We start from the raw sequence: 25,535 nt of genomic DNA on the forward strand, positions 1-25,535 counted from the left end.
TGTCAAAATATCTGGAATAATTTAAAAACTCATTTGTTACTCCTTGTTGCGTGTATCCCTTTGAAGCAAGAAGCTGAAGTCTATTTACATCAGTACTTCATCTCCTCTACCAGGCACAACATGTCAAGGAAAATGCCTTTCCAACACCACATGTACTGAGAGAGCACGGAGCTGAGTTTTGAGATTTGCCATGTTTCTACTATATCTGTTTTGGAACGCAAATGTATACATGGCTCAAAATACATCAAACTCGTAGGATGGTGAATACAGTTAGTAATCTGAACATCCCAGTGCAGTACGTTACTACAGGCGTCTTAACTAGTCAGCCAAGAATCAAGAAGAATAAAGTGTAGTACAATAGGATATGGTAAAACAAAGAGCTATGCCAGTTTAAAAATGAATCACACTGAAGAAACTTAGGAGAATATCCATATGCGTCAGTGCAGATTTGATTCTTTTGGGCCAATATTTGCTCCCGATTGTACTGAATAGAGCTTTCTATGGCACAGCCTTATATTCAGTATTCTGCAAACCAAATAAGACAAGATGGCTCAACAAAATCCTGCAAAAGGAGGACAGTAATACAAACCTGGAGGGCAATAGGTCCAGTGAGGGAGTTAATACAGACTGCATTCACACTGGGAGAGAAATGATAGGCAGTTTCTGATTACTTTTTGATTGTGAGATTGTAAACTGGTAGAAGTAGGAAGGAGAATTCCTTGTTGAAATGGACTGCTTTGTTTTAGGCAGCTTTCAAATGGAGACACTGCTGTTCTAAGACTCAATTGGACAATCCAGACAAAATCAAAGAGAGTCTGGATTTTTTTTCCCCTTCTTTTCTTCTTCTTTATGTTGAATAAAACCTTAGATAAGATCAATAGTTTCTTTAGTTTTATGTTTCTCTTCCTTAAGGGTAGATGGCTTATTGCATTTCCATTGATCACACAGACAGGGAGATTCAACAGAGACAAGTCATCTTTTCTTTTGCTCTCATTTCTGCCCTCCCCCCATACCCATTTGAAATCAAATGACTTTTAATCGAGGCTGGGGTCACAACTGTTTCTCATTTACATATCACTAGTAACAAATTCATGCCTTATTTTTCACTCACTAAACTGCTTTAGAAATGAAAGTCACATTTCTATACATGATATGCCACACACCGTGCAATCGAAAAACTTTAGGAACTTCTTTTCTGGGCCTCTCTATCAGACAGGTTACCTCAGCCCTCCTACAACATTGCTCTGTGGTGAGAGGGGGCTTACCTGACAGCCCTGTGTATTTAATATTTAAGCTTCTTACAGTCTCTACAAAGCCTTCCTCTGTTTTTTCCTAAATCCTTTGCAAACTCCCTATCAGATATGTGCAACTTCAAGCACAAGAAGTTTGTATCTCAGTTTACAGTCAGCAAAGCAGCTACATTCACCATTATTTTCACCATTTTCAAGAAGGAAGAAAGTCAAAGATCAGGATCCAGAACTGCTACCAACACCATTAGAAGCCTGACCACCAGCTTACTGAGTGGTGGTGCACTTGGGAGAACGTTGCATAAAACATTTTAGATCTGCTGGCACAACTTATGCAAACTTGGGTTGAAAATACTGAAGGAAGTAGAGAACAAATCATTAGACACTGATATAACCTGATGTCCAACTGCTTTTAGATGTTACTCAGATTATCTAGGAAATGAGTTAAATTCTCCATGGAGATCACTAGGAGTTTTGCCACTGACATTAGTCAAGGTAGAATTTCTCCCCACTGTCTGAAGGAAATTTAAAACCCCACACCACAACCTGTGGTACCTATTGCACCCCATCAGCACTTCTCAGAGTAGGGAGCACTAGGTGTAATGCTCAGGGCAGTTATATTCTCTTTCTTTAAACCATCTTCAGATATTTCTTCTGCCTTTTCTATCTAAGAAATGATGTGAGTATAGTAGAGCACTGTTAAAACAGTAGCTGAGTACTTGCTGGCCACATTCTATGGAATGTAAAAGGATTAACATAGAACTTGCAAAGAATAATTTGAACGTCTTATTAATTGTTATTTGTAACAATGGCTTTTTCCTTAAGGGTCTTTTCGGATCCTTAACCACATATTAATGCTGTATAGATAAGGATTGCTCCCTAGTGGGAGAAATAAGGTGGAGCACAGAATCCCTTCCATGGAAAGCAACAGGTTTGGGAAAGGAACAAAAAGAATTCACCAACTGAGCAAGTGGAGAATTATGTACAGCTAAATACAATTACCAGAGCTCAAACCATGTACTTAAAAAGTGCCAAGAGGCTCCTGTCTCTGATGCACTCAGCACAAGTACAGCCCTTCCCACAGTATCTGGAACATCATTTGGTAAGAAATTTAGCTCCATTTAGTTCACAGTTAAAGCTGTGGCTTCAGCTCATAGATGAGCTACCTTTGGCTGTCAGTAACAAACTCCAAGTGCAGAATTCTCAGTGCAGGCTCTTAAGTTTAGCCAAGCAAATGCCCAGATAGACTGCAACAGGAAGTGTACGACTCCTAATATTCATGTTAATTACCTCAGATCTACTGTGAATACCATTATAAAGACACAGTCTGTATCATCTCAAAAACACTCCTTCATTCAGCTCAATATTTTTGGCATTAGACTGGAATTTCTTTTTATTTCACTGTCAAATGAAACCTCGTAGCAAGGAACCTACTTCCCTGGCATGGAAGATTAAAAGTGAAGGATCGTGGAAGGATTTAACTGAGAAGAAACTCAGTAGAATGGCTACACTTATATTATAGAAGGAAGCTGGCAATACCAAACAGCATAAAAACAGCACTCTCTATTCTCCCAAGCTCATTAGACACACATTAGAAGGAGTGTGCCATGTAGTTCTTTGGAAGAGGTACTTACTTTGTAGAGACCATGGCTGCAGCCGCAGTACGTGCTCTCCATGGTGTAGCTCCTCAGCACACCCATTTCTTGCCATACCACCACCCGGGCTGTTGACTCGCGGGACTTTTCTACAAGGAAGCTGCAGCTGTTCATGACAAATGCAGGGGCCACTTTGTCCAGGATTTTAGGAAGAGTCTATAAGAAAGTATCAGCAATGAGAAAATGAATCAAACAGATGTACATGCATTTATATCACAAATACATCTACAAGAGGCCTATGCTGTTTAAAGCGCGTATCACCAAAGCTACCTGTAGAAACTGTCACTGTGATAGTTCCAGTTAGTGCCAAACTGGACTCATCTTCATCCCAAGTGAAATCTTCATATTCTAATGTTTTGTTGTGTTTGTTTGTTTTTTTGTCCCCAGTCACAGACAAAAATGCTGTAAGTACATTTGGTACATCCCATCCAAAATGATGTCTTTGCACATCCTATAGTTTTGGACTGCTGAAGTCACTTATGAAGCTTTATTTTTTAAGCTGCTTCAACATTAACTACATTTTCCTGTTCTGCCTAGAGGGCTGCAGTCATAGCTCAGCGCACAATGTTTCCATTCTTTCCTTTCCAGCTCCTCCTCACAATTTGACAAGGGATTCAGCTATAGGAGGAATTTTGTTTGAACACAGCACACAGAAAAGAAGGGGAATGCATAATCCCACTGAAGGTCACAGATAATTATAGGAAAATAGAGCTTAGCATTTAACTATCTTGCATTGTGAAATAAACCAAACTATTCTCATCTGGGATCAAATGGTACATTGAATGCACTCTGTATAGAAAGCGGCAATAAAGAGTAAATATGAAAATTCAGTAAAATTACCTCTTAGCTCTGAGTGATTTTCTTATTCTAGAAATCATTTTTCTCAACAGCAGCCTATAAACACTGCTAATACACAGCGCTATCAAATATTTCTATCAGTGTGGATGCAACACTTCTTCATGCTAACTGTAAAAGTATATACTAGATACCTTAACACTAGGTGTACTCGGTGTAGAAATTGGGCATTTACATACAAAAGCACATATGTGCATATAAACCTTTGTGCTTGCATCCCAGTACATGCCCAAAGACCATCCAGTGAAGAGCTTGTAAAATAAGAACGTTCATTATTTCTTTGATGACAGCTTTCTTAAACTTCTGAATGGAATGGAATCATACAGAAGGAGTTTCTGCTCATTGCTAATGGCATTGACCCTCAAATTTCATTCAGTTTGGGCAGTGAAAGCCAACCAGCTAATTTCACTTTCCAATAACAATCAGTGAAACTGATTGATTCTAAGCAATTCTAGTTCCACTCTGTTGAGCTTTACATCACAGTTCTGTACAGGACTGCTTGGTTTCATCAAAATTGAGAAAATAACATTTAATAGCTGGTCTTCTCTTAAAGGATGACTGACGCAGAAGATAAAATCTTTGGCCTAAACTGTTCTGCAATATCCACTGCAAACATCATAATCATACATACCTCTGTAATAAGAAAGTAAATGTTATTTTCAGCATATCCAATCTATAGCTATGAATGGACCCTACCAGTTCTGTAAGGTACAGACATAAAGATCTATAAGGTCCATTCATCAGCAGAAAAAAACCTTGTGAACAGATAACTGGAACAAAGTGAGAGATTACATTTCAAACCTGAGACCAGCATGAGCCTAACTCTTAAGTCAAGATCTACAGTGTGCTATTAAGAACTACAGCATTCCTTTTCCTGGGAGAATACCGAACAGAGGAATCTTTAAAATTGATTACTTGCTCTGAACTAAACATCCACTGCTTCTGAATTGCCCTCAAAGTACAATTTGCTGCAAAATATTATGATTCCGAGCAACACATCCAGGTTTTCCTGGAGCTGGGTTAAAAATAAAGCACAGTCACCCAAACAATTATAATCCTGAACACAATCATGAGATCCAGCTAAACTGCGTGTGAAGGTTCAGATAGTTTTCATTCTGTCCTTATCTGAAACAGCACACAGATTTTTGTAAATATATGCTATGAAGTACCATAATCAGATCTCTAATCCAGTTTAGTTTTTAAAACAATTGAAATTATATGCATAATCAGTCTTCTATATTTGATTAAATAAAAACGCTGGCAGGTAACAGTAATGTCTCTGTAGTCAGGACTCATTTAGAAGCATTATCAAATCTGAATTTAATATTCCTTTCATTTTACCAGCTTTCACTGGATTTCACACTAATAGTTCTTTCCCCTCTGCTTTTCTCATTAATTACCTTTCAATTGTATTTCTGGGAGGGTGAAAACGCATCTTTTCAAAGGATTCTTTTATGACAACACATTACTTTAACCATGCTCCCTGTCTCTCATACAGCTGGATTTAGCATGCACAAAAACGGGGGGTGCTGCCCATGTCCATAAACCTCCGTTCCCATTTGGTCAGAATGGAATTAGGATTCTTTACTGAGGTCCCTTCAGAGATTACTGTCAAAGGGGCCTGGAATGGTGATTAAAAGGAGAAATCCTGAAGTTGGGTTTTCCAATGTCAATGCTACGCATGTCATCTGAGGCCAAGTATTAGGAAGTAACAATGCCTCTTTCTCCCACGAATCAAGGGCTACAGCAAAGGCTGTTCAAAAATCACAATTTTCTTGAGGTATTTTGCTCATGTTTTTGGGAAGTAAATACATGGAGAGCAGGATCGTCCCCAATTACTCATGGGAGGAAGGAGAGAAACTTCCCATATTTTGCAATCACAAAGCCTTTCATCTAGGCCACTGCAGATTCTTGGACACCCTTGGAGGCTTGCTCTTGGTTTCTTCATTGCAGATTCAAGACAGGCACCAGATGCTGAAAGCAGCATTTGAATTCTGTTTGTGTAACAGTGAACTATCCTCAGCCTTTTCAAGCCCACTGATTTCAAATACAACAAGCGATGTTCTGACTGTAAGCACCCTTCCTGCTTTTCCTTGTGAAACAAGTGTTTCCACGGGGACTTCTCGTGAGTTGAGGGTGAGAGAAGCACATGTATACTTGGAACTTATAAAACACAAAAATACAACATTTCTATTAGTCAGCGGCAGTGACAACAAAACAGCATCTTAATGAAATGAATTAGAGATCCACCTATTGACAATATTCTCGCAGATATCTGGTGCATGAAGATAGTAGGAATCATTTAAACTTTTCTGGATCTCTACTCCTCTGCTGCAAGACAAGTTTGCACCTACCAACAGAACTTGTGATCTGACCTCATCTTAAAGAGGGATGTAGGTGCACATATATGCCAACAACTGTAGAAAGGAACAAAGCAGACCTACCCTGTAGCCAACATCTTCTGTGATAACTGCTGTGTCGACCACGCAACCTGCTTGCCACAAGGTCTCTTTGATACTGCAACCATAGAGGAACACATTCTTTTTCTGGGAGTGTCCATGGTAGTCACAGAACACCTAGGGAGGAAAGAAAGGCAAAATCTGTAATACTGAAGTAAGCTTTGTGGTTCTTCACAACAGACACTATAAATACTAGAGGATTGTATGTGAGGAATTACACCTTTGTCAGTGCTCTTCAGACAAACTCAGAGCAGAGCTCTGGGCCAAGCCTATAATCAGTGTCAAACTTTGTTAGTCAGCCGTACCTCGTTTTACCTATTGGAACTGACATGATCTCATGAATCCAGTGTCAACACCGGTGCATTTCTGTCCACAGCAGAAATAAACATGACATCTGTGCAAGATTCCATGCCAACCGAGGAACCTGAGAGTTCATGGTAACTTATGATACAACGGAGCAATTTGTTGGGCTCCTCTGACTTCTCAACTCTAGCATTAGCCTCAGGAGATTTTAAAACTGCACCTTTTGCCAGCAATTAATCACCTTGGCTTCTTTAAACACAAAAACTGTGCTACACAATGTTTAGGAAAATGTAATTGTGCAGTTGTGTAAAAATGTATTGTATGTGGTCAGATACTTACATGAATTCCTGGACATAAAGCACGGGACATTATCTTTGTCAGACAAATAATCTGATTCCACACAACGTAATGTATCTATTTAATCCATCTCCCATGTCAGCTATCATATAAACTAGGTACAAGGTACATTCCAGGTTTTAATGGAAGTTTTGATTGCCTTCATAGGCACATATCAACTTTGATAAAAATGAAAATCACGATTTAATGACCCAAGAGGAAAATATTGACCCAAGTGTTAAATAATAATCAATCTCATTGCCCTCCGGAATATGAAGTCAATATAGACACTGCTGTTACATATATTCTCCATGTCTTTATCAGAAACATTCAGAAATCCAGCAGTGAAAAGACAAGGATTTCTAAAGAGAAGAAATTGGTTTGTTTTAAGGCAATATTCATTGCCGATTAGAAAGGAACATCGTGATATCATTTAAATAGTTTTCTGAGGCATCTATCAGAGACAAAGGGACAGGTGTCATAAGGTAGGGAAGCACTGTGGATCAATTAAAAAGATGAGGAAGAAAGATACATATTCTTATATAAACATAGACAGGAGGAGAGAAACAGATGGAATAGATCAACTTCTTCCACCAACTGTTAAGGCAAGTTTTACCCTAGTATGCTTGTTTAGTAGTTATACAGTAACTCAGTTTAGCTGCAGCCAGTCAGGAAGTTTAATTACCTAAGGAACTGAGCATTTAAATTCCTCCAGCTGCTCTGACAAGCTGCACGTTGATTGGAGATGCTAAGACACTCACACGCAGATTCATCCCACAAGTCCTAGTTAACAGGACTGCTATAGCCACAGAACATCCTGAGTTGGACAGGACCTGTAAAAGGATCACCCAGTCCAACACATGGGGCTTATGCAGTCCTACACTTCAAGCAACTGCCTGAAAAACAGGGAATTATCCCATAAAGCCCCCTTCTAAACAGCTGCATTTATTGGTTCTTTTAATGACAGGCATTTTTCCAGTTAGTGTTCCATCTATGCTTCCAGCAATACAGTCATAGATTAGTTTAACCACAGGTACCAACTAGAATTTACTCCTATGAATATCAAAGAAGGTTTTATAGCTGTGGTTCTATTTTGAGGCAGAGATCCCAGCTCAACCAGGTATCAATTACCTGCCAATTTACAGAATTACTAACATGCAAGATGCATATATTATTACCTAAAAGATTACTTATCAGAAACCACACAGGGATGATCAGCTGCTCAGATAGCTGTGCTGCCTGATAAGCAGGAGGTCCATAATTCTGCATCTCAAGAGTGAATCCTTAAGTGACAAGTCTGGAACAAGCCTTCCATATTAGTAAAGCATTGTAAAAGCCAGGCTCTGTAACACCACTATTTCATGCCATGGGATGAATCCATGACTGCCACCCATCTCCACAGCAGAGAAGTCAACACTACTGGAAATGTTTCCATTCCATTTGTGTATCATATATACCTACATTTCAATTAATTTTACTGAGCACTGCAGTTATTCTCAATGTTTATGACAAATCGTTTTGTTTTTGTTTTTACAATGCATTCTTCTGCTCTATTTTTATTCTACAGAGTAGCTCAAGCCTCACCACTCAGCCAAGACAAAACTGTATTTTATAGTTGCAGCACCCAATGAAGAACTTTCCTTGGGTTAAGCCTGGGCAACCACAAGGTAAACTTGAGACCTACCCACCCCTTTTTTCTCTCTATCCTTCTTGTACAGCTGTGACACCAACACACAGTCAAATTCCAAGTCTGGTGTTCACTGGGGTATGACTCAAGACACACATGCAAATTTTTATCTATTTAAAGTAATGTGCCAGCACTGAGCACCACAAAGGTAAGGACTGCTTTCAAACTCAAAAACAATCCCCCTCATGACTCACAGAATCAGGAAGCTTTTAAAACAAAGGAAAAGCAAGACAGAAAATGGATGCAAATACTCTTTTTTTTCCTTAGTAGCTTCGTGAGAGGACCCAATCTCAGACTGCTGAGGTAGACACGTTTAGGATGCTTTGCTCACAAAAAGCTATGTACTTGCAGTCAGATTCTGTTTCCAACCTTGATAGAATATCTCAAAAAGCAAACACCGCTTTGTGTCTCCTGGTCCCTAACAGCATCTTCCTGTCCCCTCCAAAAGTAACTTGCTCTTTGCTGCAGCTTGATCCCTCTGTAAGAGCTACACTTTTCCTGTTGCATCCTGCAAGTGCACTGTCAACTGTAATTCACAAACTGCACATTTCCTCACCACGAATGCTCAAGGGGAAAAAGCAACATCTCTTTCCCCTTCAGTCCTAGCTGCTCCCAAGCTTAGCTCTCTGATACTCCCGCTGCTCTCAGTTGAAAAGAAACCACCCTCAGTGGAGAGTTGCAATACTACAGCGTATCCAGCCCCTTCTTTTACTAGGGTTTCCAAAACCAACAAGAGAAGCAAAAATAAATAAACAAATAAAGCACTTAGATGGCTGTTTTCTATGGCTGAAGTTACCAATTAAAATGGGTTTGGTTTGAAAGGCCGCTAACTTTAAAGTTATTTCCTTTTCACTTTCAAGAAGCTTTCCTTTCCTTTGAAGAAACTGCTTGCGCATCCCCAAGATAAATTAAACTAATTCACTCCACAGAAATCATTTGGCTATCAGTGAAATTGCCTTCATGGCATCTTGGCAGTGAGTGCAGGGCAGAAGAAATCCAGCTTCTTCTGGAGTTGGGAAAAGACATTTGCGAGCATGTATAAACCAAAATCAATGTACTCTTCAAAGGCAAAGAAAAAATCAGTTTACCACGTCTGACATACTGCCTGTGAGTGAGAGACATGATACGATCAATAGTCTTACTTCACTCAGCAAGATGAAAACTTCCACTGGGCGCATGTTCAACTTCATGCATCTGGATGTGACAGGGATGGTTATGATAAATTTAAATTAAAAAGGCCCAATACGATTAGCACAATAAAACAAAACTGATCAGATGTAGCTCAAAACCCAAAGAAAATGTAGGTGGAATAAACTCTCAGATACAAGCTGAACTTCCAGTAGATTCCTTGGAGTGCAGAGCTCGATGTCAGGGCTGTCATTTAGGCCAAAAATAGCATATTTCCACAAATATTCACTTAAAGAAACTCACAGACATTTTCACCTTGTCTGAGGATTTTCTCATCAAGACCAGAGTGAACAGTGCATCTTAGGACATTTCCTGCCTAACTGGGGCTATAAGAAGCCAACTTGCTGTTCCATCCACTTCCATTTTGTTCATCAACATTTGAAACCATCAGTGTTTTTTTTTTATCCTGAGGTCTCAGAACTATTCATTCTGTTGGGCATCAAGACCGAACAGATGGGGACAGATCCCAGACATATGCCAGTAGTATCACCCCTCATGAACTTCCGGTAGTTCCCCCAAAAAGTCATTTTCTTCTCACTGAAGCAGCAGAAAAGTTCAACCATTTTGAAAGCTAACTTGTGTTTCTCTGATTGCACAGATTGCTCCAGTTTGGGCTTTTGCATGATCCATTCAGAATATGTCTTCACAGAATTTCTCCTGTCATTGCCAGAAAGATAACAATAACTTACTAACAATATCTAGTTTAGCTGAAGTACTTTGAGGATACTAAGGAGCTGTAAGGAATTTGTATTCACTCTGCAGGTGCACGAAGACTCTGAAGTTTGGAGTTGGTTAGAAGATTCAGTAGGTAACCCAAGACTTTCAAAAACACCCCACAATGATGAAAGTATAGCGGTATAGTATGCTTTCCACATCTCTAACCATAAAACAGGGCTGTTGACACAACTGCAATAATCCATCTGCGTGCAATAACCCATAGAAGATACAGGGAGTTACTCACCACAGGGGCCCGGTTGATGCTGCGCAGATAATACAGAAGACCTTTGGTGTGGTAAATTGTTGGATGGAGCTGAGAACTGGGAGTCAGCCACTGCCTGTTCAGATCATCTCCACTCAAGGAACAACGGTGGCTGAAATCACAAAGCAACACATCACAAACAAAAGTTGATTCCAAAGAGTTCCTGATTCTGGCAAGACCTGGCACAAAGATGGGGAATGCCAATTAAAACACAGATCAAAGACTTTTAACACTGGGTTGGAATGAATCAACAGTCGGTACATTTCAGAGGTGCGTACCACCATGCAGATTTTATCATCCCCTTTCCTTCCAGAATTCAGACAGTTACAGCCCTGAAAATAAATGCAGATTTTCCTTTACTTAAGTACATACACAATCAGGACCACTTACAAACAAAATTACCTTCGGAAACGCTCTAAATTCTGCGCTATCTACAAAACTCACCCAGCTTACGTGCACAGCAAAGGCTTCTCAAAACCTCCACAGCAAATAAGTACATCCAACTCCTACTCATTCTAATTGAAGACAGGTGCTTGAATCTCTTCGACCAGCCTGAAATATGTATGCACTTAAATGAGATGAGCTGGATATCTCATTTAAGCTCCTCCGCTCATGAGAAATGTAGCTATCTGAAGCACATCAAGAAGATCTTGATGCATGCTACATCATTATGTGGAACAATTACCTAGATTCACTGCAAAGACTGGATAAAAAGCTAAATAAGGATCCTAGATTTGCACTGAGAAAGTGTTTTCATTAGTTGGATTGAAAATATTCTGCTCCTGACTCAGTGATCAGTGAAAAAATCTGCAGGATATTTGATTGTAAGGAGCAGCACATCATTGTACAATTTTGCAGAATCTGACTAATTTCCCTCATTAGTGATTGTGTGCACTGCAGAGCCTAATTATTGTAAGTACTGGACAAATTTCTAGCTACAGAGTTACATCCAGCTTTGCTGTTCCAGCCTCCTAGTCACAGAATAAGTACAGATGTATTCCTGGGGACACAATCTGGCGGTCTGAAGATAGAATCTCGCATTGCAACTGGGGTGCATTGCATCCAGCGTTATCAGTGAGCCTTGCAAATAATGCTTGCAGAAAAAAGGTCTTAAGGCTGGAATACTTCAAAAAATACTAGATACAATGGAGAACTGGTTAAGAAAGGAAAACAAAGAAACAATAAAATCCACTAAAAATGTCATACGTTTCTAATGGAGAAAAACAAGGTCTCTGATGCCATCTTGGGGTTTCTGGCAACATCACAAGACTCATTCTGACTTTACTCTAGTTTCAGTGTTACCTGAATTCCCTTTTTTCCTCATAACCCACAGCTGCTACATTGCTCATTCTGAAAGCTGAAAAATATTGCCAGTAACAAAAGCATGAGAAGTCACTGAATGCTTCTACCAAATATTCTATGTAAAAACATGACCGTTTCTGTTATGTTTCTTAATAGCCCTTCAGGCAAAGTTACCTGCAGGCTCACCTTTCCTGACCTGCAAGAGAACAGATGCTCAGCTGAGATTTACAAGTGTATTTCTGCCAAGAACTTGTGTGCATACACAGTTTCCTTCCAGCAGGCGTAACTCCATTCTAAAAGTCACTAAACAAAAAGCCAGTTTGTAAATATATATATAAATTATTCTTCTTTCTGAACACAAGAAGAAATTAGATGTTCTCTTAGAAAAGGAGGCAAGAAAAACTAATCGATCCTGTTGCATTGCAGTGTTTCTCATTGCAGCATTAGATTCTGCTATGGACTGTGGTCTGGAATGTAGGGCTGGTTCACAAGCACATCTTGTACACAGCATGCTGACATGTTCATAGGTCACAGTACCCTCACTCTTCAGTCTTTACTCTGCCCATGTTGCAATTTACCAATTCCATCATTCTGATACAAAAGGAGGTTCTTCCTAGAGGAGACTCTATGACAGTTCAATTGCCCCATGACATTCACAGGCTAATTAATAATGGAAGGAAGGTAAAATCTCACCAAGAAGGCAAGAACTGGGAGGCAGAGTTCAGTTTTGTCCTCCAGTGATTAGTATCTTCGCTCATTCGAATGACCTTTAGATATTAGCCCTCTGCCTGGCAGCCTGTAGCCATAGCTCTGAAGGAGATGCAGAACTTTAATTAAATTATGAGACACTGATTTTTCCAACCTCGCTCACTCCCTCTGACCATACTGTTATAGGCTGTTTATTTTTGGAGATCCCCACCAGCTCTGTTCCCTTGCTCCTTTCCTCCTTCTCTTCCTCTCCTAATAGCGATGACATTCGCAGATAATGGTTTTGTCCGTTATGCTCTGCATCCAAGGGTGAAGGTAAAATATTAAGCTGATCTCAAGTGCTGATAGCAAATAAAGAGACTGGAAAGCTGAGACTGGCTTTCTACATTTGGCAAGATTTAATGAAATTCACTTCTCAAACCAAAGGCATTTCTCACAACGTAGTTCCAAGCTACTGTATTTGCTTTAAGTGCTTTATGTCTTCTCTCCTTTGCAGCATTAGTGAGACTACGTGACAGCCTGGATGGGACTCCCAGCAGCTCAAACCAAGTGATGAAAATGTTTGCCACAAGGAATTCCAATAGAGTAAAGGAAACCCCACCTCTACCTCTAAACAGATTACCCGTAATTAAATTGTATTTCTCTTGCTCACAAGTCTGATGCTTTGGATTGAACTTCTGTTATAGCTCTACCTCCTTTTCTACCTTTAAACAGTTCTTTGACGGGGGTCAGCATGTGGGACAGCTGTTAGCTGCCTCCTGGGGTACTGCTTGACTACCAGAGCACAGAAAAAAGGAAACTATTTGCTCCTTTGTTCTACATAAGAACTGAAGTGGCTCCATTAAACATTCGGCCACAACCTTTGAGATACACGATCCATTAGTGCTACTGTAGAAAGGATCAGTTCCACAATTTGAAGTAGTTTGTGCAAATATCACACATCTCTCCCACCAATCAAGACCAAACACTTTTGACCTTCTCCTCCAAGCAGACTCTGGGGCTGTAACGTTTCTGTAAGTAGTTCTAGAATAACTCAGGAAAAGCCACAGAGCTGGTAGAAGATGGGACCCTCAAAGCATAACTAAGGTGTTCTAAAAACGTACGTAGCCAGAAAACACTGCCACAGTGATCCACAGCAAAGCACCCAGCACTCACAACTGTCTGAGGAAAGAAACGCTTGGGTTGTCTGCCTTTCAGATATACTAGTGCCATGCAGCCCTGGAAAATGAACAGAAAGTAGTCAAGCCCACACCCTGAAGCAAAGATTTGATGGAACACGCTCAGCTCTCCTGTGACTGGCTGTGAGCAAAGAAAACTCAACCACAGGTGAATTTGTTGATGACTGTTGGTTTCAAATATCAGTACACATCATCAGTAATACTCCTGCACCTCTGCAAGCCGCACCTCTAAAGATGTATAAAGGCAGGTAGTCATTCTGAACTGCAAATGGGAGAACTACTCTAAAAAAGCCAGATCCTTAACATCTCAAATTGATACACCACAGTCATAAAGATGAGGTTGAGTTTTCTCTTCTGAATACACAGGCAGTAAATGCACTTCTAAGAGAAGCATTAGACCTTGCTCTGAAGGCAGGGACACCTCACAGAGAGTTAATGAGAAAGAGGTTAAGTTGCTAAAGCACGGACCTATTCAGTTAAAAACAGAATGATATTTTAAGTCTGTTTGCAATTTTAAGACCTTGCTTTTAATCTTGTACCTCGAAGTCTGACATCAAGTTTTAATGAAGATTCATCCTCTTTTTTTCTCTCACCCTTAGGTCTGCTTGGTTTAAGAGCAAAGCAAAAGATCCCTGAGCGCCTCAGCTTCCAACTGTACTGAATTCTGAAATGTCTTTGGACTGGGAGACATGAACTAGTCCTAACCCAAGGCTGATATTGTCAACAGAACCCTTCAGTTGGCTGCTGTAAGACTGGTTCGATGCCCTGCATGGAAAGAAAAATGAGAGGGGAAAAAGAGAGAAGGGAACACATGGGGAGGAGAGGGGAAAAAAGAAAACAAACACCAAAAAACAAAACAAACCAAAACAAAAAAAAAACCACTAAAACAAAAGGGAAAAGGAAATATGAAATAAAGACATGGGGGGGATAAATGTAATGCACAAGATATTAGACCAGGAAGAAAGCGAGAAGTGGAAAGAGAGGAAAGTCACTTTTTAAAGAAAAGATGTTGCTGTGCTTGGAAGATAAAATGATTCAAAATCTCCTGTCCATTACAGATAAATGGAAAGACAGGGCCCATCATATCAAATGAATGATGTCAGGACTGATAATAACAGCACCTGGGGCACAGTGAACTATGAAATCTAAAGGGATGCATTGTGTTTGATATGTAGAGAGCAACATCACCATTCACTGTGCATCTTAAAAGCAGACAGCAGTACCAGCACAGGATAAGAATATCTATAAAGGAAAGTAGGCACAAGTAAACATCAGGATGCCGTTGAACAGCATGTGGCAGCCTCAGACAGACACAGCATGCTGGACTTATAAATAACTACTGCTTACCCAGGATGGAAGCAAGAGGAATATTTGCATTAAGGTGTTTTGGTCTTGCAATTAAGAAAGCTCAGATCAACCTGAGATGTGAGTACATGTGGAGAGGGCAGGTGGAATCGTGAATTTTCTTGATTGTTAACCTTTTCAGAGAACAAGGCAGTGATGTTGGAAAGCAGCAGAACCAGTAAAGCCCTCCCTCATAATTAAAAGGAAGATGTGACAGAAATAGAATTATTTTTTTACAGCCTGAAGTCCATGCGCTGGAACTGACTACATTCACCATACATTTATTCCATGGAGATGCTCATCCAATGCCATCTAGTCGTTGCATTACAGCATTGCCCTGCGATGTCTATGGTCATTCTAGAAACAGGAAGCCCCCACAACAACAGCAATATTGGAGGCTTTAAACTGTGTGCAATCCAATGAAACACCAGCTTATGGCAACTAACAGTCTTCCATTTTCTGAAATATCTGCCTTAATTGCATTAGAGAAATGTTGAAGTACTGAGTACTGCTTCGTAGAGCTCTTCATATAATCCATTTCATTTTATAGCAGATAAATATACAGATAAGCACTACAGGACTCTACAGCTGGAATCAAAGATGGGGAAAAAGAGGGCAAGGTGTTTTCCTACTGTGCTCTGGGCTGCATCATTAATTTCATAGTGAAACTTCTTTCCCATCATTTAAGTGAGCTGCTTAAAGTTCCCTCTGGGGTACCTCACTTGGGCATCTTGGCAAGCCACGGGGTTTCACTGAAGAAATGTGATCCCTTCCCCATTTACTTCAAGAAACAAAGGGGGCAATGTTCTTTCTTTGTTCAGGGATTGAAGTTACCAGATTTTCATTTGTTCACAGTGAAATATAGGTGAATATCTGCAAGGCATATATACAGGCACCAATGACCAAAGCAGTTTCCATCCACATTACTGCAGCTAACAATTCACTACTGATCATAGCTTATCTCTTAGATGACACTCGTACTATCTGGCTGCCAACCAACTGAACAAGGCCACTGGAAAGATCCTGACCACTTTAGACCACTGCTGCTCAAAGACTTTTCCATTTCAGCACAGATTAATGAATCCATGATGCGTTGTACTTCCTCTTGAGCAAATGGTGTTCTAAAGCACCACTCCATCAGCTTCTTCTTGCCTACCCACATCAGAGCATTGATGCTAATTAGCATAACGAGCCTTCAGAGTTTCACCTTCTACATCTGACTGATTTTTTTTACAGTGGACAATTCTTCCTTCCCAAGATAAATGATTTAGTCTGTGCTTTCTCCTTTTGGTCCGTGTAACTGTGTCTCTGTCCTTGTTCTGACAGGAGAGTTCCTTTTCTCTCAGCGGACACATTTCATTAAGCCGCACTTTGTCACAAACCAGTTAGACACAGAATGAGATCTGCATCATTCCCAGCTAACACTGTCAATGTCATAATCAAATGAGACAAGAAGTTCACATGACCTACTGAAAAGGTGAGTTAACAGCCTTATCACAGCTAAACTACCTCCTCAGTTCCACATGAAAGGACGCTCATCAGATTTCTACTATTTTAGCTGCAACAACAGTAACTATCAAATATGAGAACAAATTCACCTGCAGTTGGTGACACTTTGCACTGTCATTTATGAGGAAAATGCAAGTTATGATGATCTGTACTGTTTTGTGGAGGAGTAAATAAGGATTCAGGAAGCACCTAAAAACTGAAAGTTTCTTGACACCTACCATGAGATTGAGTCATCTTTAGACCCTTTTTGCAACAACTTCAAATACTTTCTCACTGGTAAGAAAGCCCAAAACAGAATTTTTAGTCACTAGTTCTGACTGGAAAAAGTAATTTTCAACTCAAGATTTTTCTTTTAACAAGTACCTGCTTCCTGCTGGAAATCATAGCTTTTCCTCAGCTCATTCTCTTCAAAACTTGGAGTTTTCCATCAAAACTTCAAATTGGCCAGTTCAGAATGTTAAACTGTTTAAGAGATGCCCTCAGCATATGGCAGAATATGTGCACTTAAGGATTCTAAGGTACTCATTCTTCTCTGCCAAAGCGCCTCTTTGTCTGGGCCACGTGTCCTACAACACAACTTAAAGCGCTGACAACACTAATTCAGTAAGATGCACAAATTAAGATGCAGCAGGGGAGGCAGGTGAAGCCAGGACAACGGGACAGCCAAGCAACTCCCAAATGGCACTGCAATGACATTTCCAAATGGAAATGATGTTTTTAAATGGGAAGATTTGGCTCCAATTTTGACTATTACTCATTGAAAAGCTTAAGTTTACCATGGGGAGAAAACAGTTCTTTAAGACAGCCTCATCCTCCTACAAACTCTTTCAGCAGATCCTAATTTTGCAGGCACAAATATTGAAAAGTGAAGACACTCATGCAACAAGGTAGCAAATCAGTGAAAAATTAAGACCAGAACCAGAGGTTTCAAGACAAAGGACTGAATAACTAACATTTTACTTTTGAAGTAATGTCCTTCAGCCTGCTTCTAAGTCTTGCATTGTTCACTTTCTTAATTTAAATATGGTTTACATTCATATACCTGAAGAAAGGTTCTTAACTGACTTAAGCTAATTGCTCACATATGGATTGCATTAATTGAGTTGATTTAAATATCGGGTAGTTATATCAGTGCAATCTCCATATACAAATGAACACTAAGAAATACATTTTCCAGATGACTGTTCTAAAATTTAAACCCAACTAAGTGACACATAAGAGCAAAGTGTGGCATCATAGATCAATAATAAGAACTACAAGCAGAGCCTTGTGTAGAGGCCAAGAATAAAAAATAAATAGAATGTGCAGAGATACCTTCAGATCTGTTCAATTTTCCTAGGATTCTTATGCAGCCCCATAGTCCAGTAGGTAGCACTCATTCCTACAGGCAAGAGCGAACTGAAGATGTTAATTAGAATGGGAGGAAAAGACCTCAGAACAGATGCTACAAATCAGAAATATTCTGCTAATAAGTTATAGAATAATTGGAGTAATCCAAAAACATTGTCAGTGAGTGCTGAAGAACCGTTGCACTTTTGTTTTAGTAATGAGAGTAATGAAACAAACACTGCACAAGGACTGTGGTCCAAGATATTATGATACAGTTCCCTTCTGGACCATCACTAACATCATCCTGGTCTAATCATGTTCAGCATCATCTAAAAGGTTTTGTCCAGCTTGTAACATCCCGCTTCCTGCTAGTCATTGATCAGGACATTGTGCGCCTACCTCAGAAGACAAACCAATTTTGGAAACCTAGAGTCCCTTTTCAGTTTGGGGCCTGCAAAGATCTGTGTATCAGACTTGTTTCAGCAAACTGACAGCAGCACGAGCAGAGATCTCAGTACATGAGACTGTGATGTGATTTATGCTGGAACTGACTGCAGGTTGACATATATGAAGACATACTATACTTCCTCCGTCAGTAAATTAGAGTACTGACAAAGCACCATTACCAGAAATATGCTGAGCGGCAGCTTATGAAATAACACAAACCCAAGAACACAGTTTGTCAACCACCCTCTCCATGGCAGGCACAGTTAAAGAAAGTAACACTAGACTTTGCTAATCACTCACATTGGAGGAGCTTTCCCTTCTTTCTTCCTATTTTTCTCCCTTTCTTTTTACAGTCACGCCTTAAAACCAATATGATTGTGATCATATTGCTACTGATGCCTACAGCTCCACTGGAAATGCCCGCTATAACAGGATATATACACTGTTGTGTGACGATGCCTACTAACTTCACAGGCTACTTGCATGACAAATACAATCTCCCTGCAATGAAGTAATAATTCCTCACAGGTTACTCAGCAATCATATACATGAATGCAAGCTTTTCCCCTTTCTGAACACAGAATTTCCAGCTCTGCCTGCCTAGTCCACTGAACAGTCACGAATTCCTATGAAACAATTTGATTTCTTTGCAATAAGTGTTCCTTTCTGTAGAGATAAGCAATAGTTACAGATCAGGTCTGTTTGCAATACAGTTTCCATGTCAAAATAGGAAAAAAAGCCAGAGCAAAACACTGAAAAAACAACAAAAGACTTATTTTCAAGTTATGCATTCCACCTGACTCTGAAGGGAAATGCATGTCTTCTATTGAACTAGACACGCATTCCATGCATCCTCAGAGATCAGGCAACCGCTGCTCTACCATCACTAGAAAAGCATCTGAGGGACTGATCTGTCACTGAGCAGAGTGAGCAGGCACAGATAAGTAAATCAGTTTGGGGTTATATCTGCAGATGCACTAAGTTGTTTTATTTACTTTCCCCCTATGCTTATGCACTACATGACTTCAAAGCTCAACTGAATGCTAATTCTGATACGAAAAGATGCACTAAAACAAATTGCACTTACGTAACTGCTCATCCAAGCACAGTGTCTCTGGGCACTGCACAATAGTAAAGTTAAACGAAGCATTCAATACCCACTTATTAAAATAAAGTATTCACTGGAGAAACCTGATGGGCTTGTAAATGTCTGCAAAACATTCAGGAAAAAAAAAAAAAAAATTAAAATATCCATATAAAATGCAGTAACTGATAAAATCGCTATAAAACAAAACAAAACAGACCCAATTCTCCAGGGAAACTCACATAATGGTGAGATTGGGCCAAGTGTTTAAGAGATGCCACGCAAGTGGTAAGTAAAGCTGGCACAGAAAAGTGAGGGCGCATAGAGAAAAATGAAGACTCCTAAGAAAAAGGATTTGAATTTGAGGGGAGATCTGCCTTAGAAACCAGGGCAAACACATTAAGTGCAGCAGTTTTGCTGGAAGATTCTAGTGGAAAAAAACAAAAGTCAAAGAAAAACTAGGACAGTAGATAGGAACAAATGTAAGCGGTTCTTATATACTTATGTGAGCAGAAATCTAAGCTGTTTTTTTTTTTTTCCATAGCAATTGGCAAATTTTAATTGGGGGCTCGTACGATCAAAAAAAAATCCCTCTTGAAACAGATTTGTAAAGTGAAGTTACTTGAATTCTGAAATAAATGACCTGATTTTTCAAAATATGGAGCTACTCATCACTGCCTATTGAAATTCAATAGAATTGCAAGCACTCAGCATCTTCCAAAGTCAGGAAATTCTTAACTAGCTTCCTAAAACATATTGGATCAGGGCAACTAATTTATGGTCCTTACTATTCGTTTTTATCTCTGTTCTTCAATTGAATCAGGAAGCTTTACGTATCAGAATATATCAGCAATATTCTAGAATGGAGGACACAGAACTTTTCCAAGTATTTTGGTGAGTTTCTGCATAGCTCTTCCTTCCCTTCCCTTGTTTTTAATGTATTGAAGTAGAGGAAAAATCTCTTGAAGGGTAATGAATTAAGGATATTTGGGCATCAATGGGTTTGAAGACACTTATGAAGAAAATCAATGATCGGCATCCAATTCTGGTAATAAAGCACTTAAAAAACTTTCAGATTAGAAGCACTGTCCTGCGTCAGTGAGTCAAAACCTCAGGTTCTGATCAAAAGCTGAAATAACTCACGACATAGCAAAGGGCAGCACAGTAAGCTCTCTCATTTAGACATGGAGAAAAGGGTACAAGATAAGAACACTAATAGGACCACTGGATCATTATAGCTCTCCTACTTCAAAGGTCCATGTTTAAAAGCTGATACAGTGCCACTAAACAACATGTGTCTGCTGGCTGCTCTACATGCTCAGTCACTAAACAAGGAGTAGGACCATACTGTCTACCTTTACTTAAGTTAACGACCGAGCACTACAGTTTTCTTCTCTCTAATACGAGAAACAGTTTTCATCACCTCATGGGTAAAGCAGGGTTTGCCCATGATTCTATGTTTTAATTCTTGATGGACCTTCCAGACCTAACAGGTGAATAACAGTACTGATTTATTGCTAAGTGCATCATACAGGGCAATACTACTTATGCCACGAAGGAGAAATTGTGCTAAGCACCAACTTTAAACCAAAAGAGCTTCAAAACTGCCTTCTAAAGACCAATATTTCATCACTGCAAAGAAACAACCTTAGACGCAACTTCCAACCATATTTTTCAGTGGAGGGCATCCATAGCATTTCTATCCACAGAATGACATGGAAGGGAAGTACAGGGGAATAAAATTCTCTGTTTGAAGATGGATTTGAAACAGAAACACGCCATGTGCTTAGAATCATAAATAGAGGCAGGAAGGCTAACGAGGCTCTGGAATATTTCTGATGTTATCTGATAGTGTTTTTCTTTTCTGAATTTCTCCAGGACTCCTTGTACTTTGAGCTATCCCGCCCCTCTCAGACCCAGGAGAGATTAAAGACTCAGCTGCATAACATTTATTCAATACCGATAAGCTCATAGAAATATCCTCTACAAAAATCAATGTGCAAATTCAAGTAGGCCATTCTGATCAACTGGAATAAATGTTGCAAATTATTTTGACCGTGGCTGTAAAAACACTGAGGAATAAACACCAACAAAGGAAAGACCTTAAGATCTAAGTTATCTTTCTCCTATATATATAAACAACGTAGTTCAGCTGTTACTGTTTGAATTTAGGTAAATTAGTGCTTTCTCAGCTTCTTATCTTTATAGTGTATTTATAAGCAAAGTCATTGATTGCCTGAAGCAGAAGACCTAGAAAAAAACTTCAGCCTTCCACCTTTCTTGAACAACTTAATTCCAAATATATATAATTAATAGTGCTATATAGTGCTGTGAAATGCTAAATATCTTTAATTCTTCTTAAGGTGTAACACTTTTTTAACCTCCTCACAGTCTGAGCAGCAGTTCCTTAGTGGTGGATAGCGTGATAGACGCTTATCTCTAGCCCTGAGTGCTGCAAAATACCAGGAACAGAAAGCTAACAGAGATAGCAACAAGGTAAAAAGAAAGAGGAAGAACTAGGCCTTATAGAGCTCGTTTCTCACACAGCAAATCTGTTGGCCCCAAAATTATGCTCATTGAATGGCAGCACTGAATGTATTTCTCATGGTATGACTCCACAGCTGCAAAATCCCAGCTGCAATTAAGGAACTGCGGGGCTGGATGTTCCATCATTTTTATATGTGCAGGCACTCCAGCGGTGGCTGTGGCAGGCTGCAGCTGCCTGCTCTCAGCCCCCAGCTGCTGCCTCGCAAAAAAGGCAGTAACTGCAATTGTGTGCAAACGTTAGGAAAACACAAATTTTGTGGGTGTTGGAATGGTTCAAAATTGCTGAGCATTATTTCATTCTAGCGCTTCCCAGCTCAGTCAGGTGAATAGGACTTGCTTGGAAGATATCACAAGAACGTGGTTTTACGCCACTGGAAGAGGTGATGAGGTGACCTCCTAAGCATAATGGTTTCAAACAGAAAGATAATAGCTGAATTTCAGAGTAGACACATCTCAGAGGAAATCCTCATGACTCCAACTTTGAGCAAGTTTCCAATGATTACAGAACAAGCAGGTGCCTTTTTCTCTTGTTTATCTGTTAGGGTTTTCCTGTCTATGTGGCATTGAGTACTGATTGCTGTCTAAAAGAGTAGCTGTGTTGGATGGTTCACAGATACTAGGGACAAATTAACAGCCTGACAGTTACATGCAAAAGTACAGACTTATGTCTTCTTCCTCAATATTATGTCATACTTGATGAGAAATACTTCTGAATATACCCTTTAGGGTGCATGCACCTCCTTCATCTAGCTTACGTCTAAGATAATTCCATCTGAAGATGCTGGCAAAGGTGGAAGAAGCTAAGATACTTTTGCATGATCACATATTCAATAGCTTTGCTTCACTGTGGCATCTGGCTGAGCCCTTCCCAACTCTCCCATACTTTCCCTTCACTAAGTCCATCGGTGGTTCAGATGCATTGCCATTTTGAGTTCAGGGAAATGATTTAGCAGAGGGTTGTTAGAAGAACTGAAGCACTGCCATTGCTTCAAATAACATTCCTGCTGAGGTCATAGATGTGACTGAAAGTTGGCAAAGGGAAGAGCAAGGAGAAGAACCCTTGAGGCACTCGAAGCAATGATACCACTGACAAGCTCTCTGAAGAGAGAGCTTTGCTGCAGCAGTAATATGGGAGATGCCATTTGAACAAAGGAATAATAGAAATCAGTACAGTCAAATCATGTGTCTTTTAAGTTGTAGTTTAGTCAACTACGTTTTCAAAGTATTATTTACACGCACATCCCAGGATTTCATCAAATGCAAAGTATATCCACTGATTGAATGGCCACAATCCCTTAATGGCAATCAAAGAAGAGAGATGTTTGAATTTTAGTTTCTTACTGATTTATTATTATTATCTAGCTCTCTGCTTGCAACTGCAAATATCCCTTTGCTGCTCCATTAACCTGATCACTTATCTATGTTTCAAACTACACTCAGAATGTCCACACAGAAAATATCCACACTACATTTGGAGAAGATGTGCCTTGCATTTATGCATGAGATCATGGGCTACATTTTAATGGATACTTAACCTGGGCTAAAAATCAGCTAGCACTGTAAGGAAGGACTCTGGTCACATCCCACCAAGTACTGAATACCAGTAGATGACTCATGCACAACCAAAACCATAGTGCCATAGAGTGGAAGGGTCAGTTCATCTGCCATTTACCCTGAGTCAAAAAAGCATCAGCACAAACAAAAAATGGAGCAGGGAAACTCACCCCAGGCTTGGGCTTAGCCAGATTATCAGAGAAGGTTTCCTGAACAGCAAATATATATCCTTTAATATCCTCTAACAGAGCACACTTGTGTACACATCAGGTCCTAGCAAAAGTTGGAATGGCAAGAAAGCATCGGTACATCCCTCATTTCTGTTGTTCCCAAAGGAAATGGTCCCTTATCATCACTATCCTCACATACACAACATTTGCTACTTGTTTTTAGCAGTGATGAAGTTTTTGTTTTATCTGCTAGTAGTTGTTTCAGCCAGATGTTTCACTGAGAGATTCTGACTGGTTGACAAATAAAGTTTACAGTTTCTTAAGGAAGATAAAAAAGGAAATGGGGGAATTTACACACCACAATTGGGTTACACTACCAGTAACGCTACCAGCCTGCAAACTAATTTCACTTACTACAGCAGAGCAATGGTAGATCTACAGCAGAATGCAGGGGAAGCAGAATGCAACCATAAGCCACTGCCCCTTTATTGACCAATTTCCCCATCATGCTGATGGCACTAGAGATGCTTCACAGAATGCGACTCAAAAGGCCATCAGTTGGTTTTCCTTAATCATTTTCCTGTAACAACGCAAACAAGAAAGTTCACCAACTCAGTATCTTCCTATTTTGTCTGATTTTCCAGCAGAACACGCATTTCCAGTACATTTGTAGGCTCAGAATCTGCCAAAGATATCACTGTTGTCATTCAATGCATTATGGTGCATGTTAAAAGAAGTGATTTCTATTAATAAGAGGAGCAAATGAAAATAAATTACTTAGAGCCAAGTCGTAGAGATTTCTTATTCCTTCAGTTTCTGGATATAAGATGATCTCAGTAAACAGATCAAAAATGTCATTCTCCCTTACCACTCGTAGCCATTATAACGACTGCCCAGAGCTCCATATTGACACTCAGTGTCGCCTATTGAATATGACTGTAGCAAATGTCAACTTTTGTCCTGTTAGAGTACAACTGTCATGTGATAGATAGAGCTGCCTGTCAATTCCTCACTGTGCTTTTCTACCTTCCTTTCAACTTCCATTACATTGTACGTTTTTAAAGAAAAGATGCCTTCTTTCCAACAACAATAACCATCTTCAGTACACTTCAAAGCCACAGTGAAGAAACGCTTATGGACTGTGAAAAGTATTGCTCAAAGAGAAGCCTCACATTTAGGGGGTTGATCCATCAATGACCTTCAAACACCTGGATGTACCACAGATAGGACACACATCATTCTACATAAACACAATCATCTCTTTCTTAAATGTGCCCCATTAAGAAATATAACCGAAAAATATATGGAAACAATTCATCTTCCCTACCAGACGTTTATCTTTTTAACCACCAGATAGGACTGTATATGAAAAGCAACTTCCTTCTCAAATCCCTACTGGAAGCAATAGGAACACTGCGTTACAATCAGCTCCACACAGGCAAATGTTTTATTCATATCGCACGACTGGAAGAAAAAATAGAAAGAAAGAGGGGAAAAAAAAAAGGCATATACTGGTTAATTTTATCTAAATAAACCCCACAGTGTGGCTTTTAAATGATATCAAGATCTTTTCCTACCCCACTGAGGTACGTTTTACCTATTTGGGATGAGTGGCATCAAATGCAGTTGCCAAGAGTGAAACCCCACAGCTCTT

The 25,535-nt window shown here is 39.7% G+C and overlaps 1 protein-coding gene and 1 long non-coding RNA gene across 2 annotated transcripts in view; one reads left to right on the forward strand and one right to left on the reverse strand.

The window, feature by feature from the left end:
* Positions 1-25,535, reverse strand: part of LOC146758591 (cytosolic carboxypeptidase 4-like) — a 245,224-nt gene that overhangs the window by 50,169 nt on the left and 169,520 nt on the right. The window contains exons 3-5 of the mRNA XM_085514568.1: positions 10,692-10,821; positions 6,202-6,333; positions 2,882-3,058 (exon numbers count right to left, since the gene is read on the reverse strand). Coding sequence (XP_085370694.1) covers positions 2,882-3,058; positions 6,202-6,333; positions 10,692-10,821 — 439 coding nt within the window. The remainder of the gene's footprint in view (positions 1-2,881; positions 3,059-6,201; positions 6,334-10,691; positions 10,822-25,535) is intronic.
* On the forward strand, positions 10,828-13,370 carry LOC146758593 (uncharacterized). Its single transcript, XR_014934021.1, has 2 exons — positions 10,828-10,979; positions 13,216-13,370. It is a non-coding gene; the product is annotated as an uncharacterized LOC146758593 (long non-coding RNA).

This window comes from Coturnix japonica, chromosome 13, assembly GCF_054131305.1.
Source record: "Coturnix japonica strain WE chromosome 13, WE-NBRP24, whole genome shotgun sequence".
NCBI classification, from domain to species: domain Eukaryota; kingdom Metazoa; phylum Chordata; class Aves; order Galliformes; family Phasianidae; genus Coturnix; species Coturnix japonica.